The 6,039-nt window shown below is 26.2% G+C and overlaps 1 protein-coding gene across 1 annotated transcript; it reads left to right on the top strand.

Moving 5' to 3' along the window:
* Positions 1–2,649: 2,649 nt before the first annotated feature.
* Positions 2,650–5,711, top strand: LOC125877190 (nudix hydrolase 2-like). The gene is made up of 8 exons (XM_049558526.1): positions 2,650–2,835; positions 3,284–3,349; positions 3,473–3,613; positions 3,813–3,884; positions 4,516–4,566; positions 4,693–4,727; positions 4,829–4,937; positions 5,520–5,711. The coding sequence occupies exons 1-8, from the start codon at positions 2,671–2,673 to the stop codon at positions 5,694–5,696; spliced, it is 816 nt and encodes a 271-aa protein (XP_049414483.1). The 5' UTR covers positions 2,650–2,670; the 3' UTR covers positions 5,697–5,711.
* Positions 5,712–6,039: the final 328 nt, after the last annotated feature.

Raw genomic sequence — 6,039 nt, 5'->3', positions numbered from 1 at the left:
AGAAAATAATTTAAAATTTTATTTTTTAAAAAAAAATATTTTTTTGGGGGATAGTAATACTTTAATTTTTAATTTGTAATTAATATTAATAGTTTATTGTTTAATTTTTGTCAAGGTGAAATATTTTATCCTTGTGGAATGTCATGTGTCAAGGTTTTTTCAAATAAAAGAGAGTGCATTACACACACCACTGAGGTGTGTTTCTCAAACTAAAAAGTGATAATTTAGATGTGAAACTCACACTCTCAACAGTTTAGGTATGAAACTAAAACAAAAGAAAATAGTTTAGGTGTATTTTTGACACTTATCTCGTTATCCTAATAATCTCTTGTTAGTTTTGTTATATCTATGATTTATCCTCTCAACCATTAACACTGAATTTATCGAATTTAAACTGGGACTTTATCTCTTATCCTTTAGACTTTGCATATGCATTCAACTATAACCTTTTGAGGGGTAAACAGTTTGGCGCCCATCGTGGAATTTAGGATAATTGTTTGAATTGTGTTTCTATCTTACTAATATGATTCTAATCAAACTTTAGTTACTATATATGCAACTGACACGACTAATCGAACTTAATGGTTGATACTGAAAACATTGACCAGATTTACGCCTATAACACCGATCACTTGAACAATTTTATAGACAATATGATCAATTTAAATGTTACAGGGTCAAGTCACAAACAAACAAAGATTTTAATCTTACTTCACTCAAAACGATAGCTCTAATATGAGAATTTCTCAAAGAATAATATCTCCTAAATCTAAACAAATTAAGATTTATTTTGGATCCCAAATATCAGTGTAAAATATATCTAATGTCATTTTCTATTAAGCTTTTACTTTTTGCTTTATTTGCTAGATTAATATATAGTTGACTATCAAAACAAAAGTTCCTAGCAAGACCTTCATAGCAAAAGTTCAATATATATTGAAATGTTGGAGTATTAATTAGCTAGATAGGTTCCTATAGCAAGACCTTCATAAAATGTGGATAGTCATCTCACCTAATAATCTAAAATTGATTATATTCATATTAATCTTTCTTTAATTAAATTGTTGTATTAACATCATATCATATACATTGGACGTAAGATTCATACGTTTTCTTGACGTATAGTTTAATTTGTACCAATCAACACGGCTTTAATTATTGGACTTAGTGCTAATTTACTTTGTCATATTTATGTTGGCTCTTTCTACTTCATGTATGAACAACTACCGAGTTATGTCCGACGATGTGATTTACAAATTATTATTTTCTTCTTTTATTTTTATTTGTTTATACTAAATTTTACATATTTTTAAAAGAAAAATGATTGATATGATAAAGTATAATTACTATAATACTCATATTAATTAATTTAAAAAAATGATTTGGAGAATAAATAACTAATGCTAAGTACCCCACCACGGAAAATTTATGCTATAAAACATAATTTTCCGACTTATTTCTTATCTAACCAGCTCACTAGGAAAATGCATAGTGAGAAACAAATTTTCATTGAATTAAATAGTGGAAACTTTCTAATTTTTTTGCATGAAAACATTACTATTTTTTCACTCTACCGATTCAATCAGAATATTTGTGAAAACTTTCACGCCGAATACTTCTAGTGAAAAAATTCAATAGAAAAATAGTCATTTTTTAATACTGACATTGGAAAAAAGTAACTATCTTTTCTTAATATGTTAAAGGTACTTATAAGTAAAAATAAAAATTTATTTTTGAAATATCTAATGGACAAGCAAAACTAAATCGGAGGAAAGTAATACGACCCTTAGGAATGTGCTTCATGCCATGTAAATTTCTTCTCAATTTCCATTAAAAAATTATGTATTTTTTCCATCTAGCCAGCTTGTATAAATAGGGCATTATAATTACAATATTTTCAAGCTACTCTAGCTGAAGAAATCAATCTCTAATATATATTTTGCTAATTGGTAGGTTACGTATATTAATTAGCTTAACAAAAACTTATTTCCTAGTTGCTTATAACTTTATACTTTTAGTATTTTGCAAATATATACTTATGAAAGTTTGTAATTTTTCTTTATTTTATTTACTGATTTGCATATGCGTCTCCACGTGTTACTTGATTAGCTCATTAAAAATTTCATAATAAATTATGTCCAATTTTACCATATACTCTGAGGTACTAAATTATATTACTCTCATCGTTTCATTTTATATGTCACGATTAATTTTTGGTTAATCTGTTAAGAAACATATTTTTATATTTAAAAATAATTTAATTTTAAATTTATCATTTTATTATTAATAGCATGATATCCACCAAAATCTCATGGTATGTCAAAAATATACAAATTTAAAAAATCTTCTTACTTTTTTGGTTGTGCATGGTAAATTTCGAAACATATTTTATAAAATTCAAATTTTGAATCTATCTCTAAATATCATCCGGTGAGATTTGCTAATTAAGCTATTGCTTATTTTACAATATATTTGTTGTTCCTGGAAAAATTCTTTCGAACTGAGTCTAACCTAAGAAGTAGTGAGGGCATGCAACAAATCTGATTGTATATATCTTTACTATTTTTCAAAGAAAAATATTATATTTTATTATGATTAGCACTTAAATTGTTCAGATTTCTTTACCTAATTATGTTTTCTTTCTTTAGTTGTTTGAAAAGCTCAGAATTAATGGATTCTTTTGAAGAAGCATCAATTGACATAAAAATGGAGATATTTGAGGCAATTGAAGATAATTATGGAGGAGTTATTGTGAACATGAAGAAAGAGGAGCCTATGGATTTTCTTAAATTTCATACTATGCTCAAGGCTTCCATTTCTTATTGGAGGCTAAAGGTATTTATGTATAATACATATACTTGATATTTACTCGATCGTAATATTTGAGTTTAAGTTATATGTATCATGTAGAAAATATATTTATATATATTAAGATCACTCAAAAGGTAATTGCAGATAAATTTAACCTAGAATCAATGATAAATGATATTATATGGACTTTTAATTATCACTTAAGAGGATGAGTGAATCTCAACAAATATTTAAATCACAAACGCTTGCAACTTAAGAACTAACGCTAATAACATGCAGTTAAAGTAAGCATGACATGATTAAGTGTTCAATATGACATCAAACTCGCTCAATTGAACTTCCTAATACATAATAAGTAGATAGAATAACCTGCTATAACAAATTAAATTATACAACCAACCGGTCATTGAAAACAAAAATCTCACTAGTTTTAATTTCTTTTTGTTATTTTTCCTTTGATTTTGATGGTCAGGGAAAGAAGGGTGTTTGGATTAAGTTACCTATAGAACTTGCTCATCTTGTTAATGCAGCAGTAAAGGTAAATATATTCATGAAAATATTATTCCACTAATAATTAATTATTAACATTAGATTATTTAAAATTCATATAAATATGTGTTTAATTAATTAAAAAATAATATGATAAATTAAATCAATGCAGGAGGGATTTTGGTATCATCATGCAGAGGCAACATATTTGATGCTTGTTTATTGGATTCCTCATGAAATTCCTCATACTTTTCCTGCTAATGCTTCTCATCGTATTGGTATTGGTGCTTTCGTCCTCAACCAAGACGGACAGGTTCGTTAAAATTTTAAATATGATATAATTTGACTTGACACGAAGTTTAAGAAAAAAATATTTTTTTTTTTAAAATTTATGATTTCGAACATGCTAAAGATATTAAGGTCTTTAAATATGTTATACGATTATACAAATTTATTATTTAAGGTACATTAAGAAGTACTTTCAAATTTAATTAAAAATATGACATTGGCAGGTACTGGTAGTTAAAGAAAAATCTGGAAAAATTACTGGGACTTGGAAGCTTCCTACTGGTGTTGTTGATGAGGTTTAACAAATTTATATTTTCCCCTTTTTTGTTAATTTATTTTATTATTAATTGTTATGACATTGGCATGTGTTCATATTTTTTTTTATAGTATTAACATTTTTTCCGAGTCATTTCCATTCATAGATATATTAACGGAACAGGAAATTTTATTAGCTCAATTGATTGATTATTTGAATTTTAAATTGTAAATTCTCATCCGCTCAGCTCTAAGTGGAACTTTCATAATGAGAATCAGAATTTAGGGACAAAGAAAACAATTTAGGTGAATAAACTTTTTAAATGAAATTTGTCAATACATTAAGTTTCGAAGAATTAACTTGTGCATTTTAAAATTTATATATATATTTCTATTAAAATAAAAACGACAAAATCATTTTGGACCGTTTCTATTTTCATACACAAAATGTACCAAAGTCTGATTAGCTCGATTTGACGAAAAAAACATGTCAATGATATACACGGCTAAAAATATAGAAATTGTTATTGACAAATTTTATTGCTAAACAGTAAAATTCGTCTATGATTCTACTTAGTATTCTAATATGTTATTAAAAAAGTTATTAGTGATTTAGCGATGAAGTTCGTAGCAAATTAATTAATTTTTTTTAACGGATTCTACCAATTGTAGGGGGAGGATATATGTAATGCACCCGTTAGAGAAGTGAAAGAAGAGACAGGAGTAAGTATATATACACTACTAAATTCTTCGATATGAAAATTTAATATATATATTTTTTGAAAAAAAATAAAAATATAGTGCTAGAAAACTAATTTAGAACCTTTTTTTATTTTTATTTTTTTATAGATTGAGACGGAATTTGTTGAACTCCTTGCCTTTAGGTATGAATTTCCATCCATTTTCAATCATTTGAAAGTATAGTATAATTTATATTTGATAAATTGTCAATATAAGTTAATTAAAATACCTTATTTATATGCAGACAAAGTCACAAATCATTCTTTGGAAAATCTGATTTGTTCTTCATATGCATGCTGAAACCACTTAATTTCACTATCAACAAGCAAGATGCTGAGATTGAGGAAGCTAAGGTATATATATTTACTCACTCTGGTTCAATTTATATGTCATATTTTTCTTTTAGTTGGTTTCAAAAAATGTAACTTTTCATATATTTAGTACTTTCTTTGTCCTAATTTAAGTATTTTTTGTTTAGCTGAACACGAAGTTTAATAAATAAAAGGAGATAATTGAATCTTGTTGTCTTGAATTAAAGATATATATTGTATATAGGTTTTTAAATCTTGTGGTCTTAAACTTGTCATGCAAGATGTTGGATAAGGAAAATTTACTAAATATGGAAAGAGAGATACTCTTTTTTAGACAAACCAAAAATAATAATAATAAGACATTTAAATTGTGTGAAGTTAATAATAATTGTTAATTACGTATTCTAATATCTCATCTGGTATATGTTTAAGACTATAAAATTTAAAGTGCATTTTAATACATTACACACATGCTTAATATCAAATCACAAGATTCAAAAGTCTCTTTACTATTTCAAAGTTTGTATCTATTTAAATTAAGACACGTAAAATGAAATAGAGAAAATAGCTTGTTTCCAAGAACTATAACTTTTCTTTACCCCTATTTTTTAAAAATCATTGTAGTGGATGCCAATGGAAGAATATGCAAGTCAATCAAAGGTGAACCAAAGTGAACTCTCTAAAATGATAGCCAATATATGTGTTGCCAAGAAAGAGGAACAGTACACTGGCTTCTCTGCTCTTCTTACTACTACTGGACATTCTGCCAAGAACTGCTATTTATACTCTAATAACATATAGTATATGATACTCATAAGAATTAAAATTATATTTTATGCATATGTTTGCAATAAGAATAATGTTTGTAATAAGATTTTTCCATTTGGAAGAATTAAATTGTAGACTAAGATTCTAGTTTGAATATCATATATAATGTTTTGGCAATATATAAGCCATATTGATAATTGGTACTTGGATATGTTTGAAGTAATTGATGTATGTTTTCCACTTTGTTTCCTTTGTTTTTGTTTAGATAATTCAATGTAATGTTTTTGCAATCACTAGCACTTTGCTACATGATCTACTTGTTATGTGCAGTATATGAAGTACTGTTTACTACATTATCTTGTTTGTATAAAAAAAA

This window comes from Solanum stenotomum, chromosome 9 (genome assembly GCF_019186545.1).
Source record: "Solanum stenotomum isolate F172 chromosome 9, ASM1918654v1, whole genome shotgun sequence".
Taxonomy (NCBI): Eukaryota; Viridiplantae; Streptophyta; class Magnoliopsida; order Solanales; family Solanaceae; genus Solanum; species Solanum stenotomum.
The sequence above is the reverse complement of the archived record's forward strand: the minus strand, read 5'-3'. Positions and strand labels throughout refer to the sequence as shown.

Excerpts from the sequence above, each read along its gene's own strand:
- LOC125877190 (XM_049558526.1), top strand. The coding sequence starts at position 2,671 with ATGGATTCTTTTGAAGAAGCATCAATTGACATAAAAATGGAGATATTT. Across the intron at positions 3,885-4,515 it reads CTACTGGTGTTGTTGATGAG|GGGGAGGATATATGTAATGC; the intron begins GTTTAACAAATT and ends TACCAATTGTAG. Across the intron at positions 4,728-4,828 it reads GTTGAACTCCTTGCCTTTAG|ACAAAGTCACAAATCATTCT; the intron begins GTATGAATTTCC and ends ATTTATATGCAG.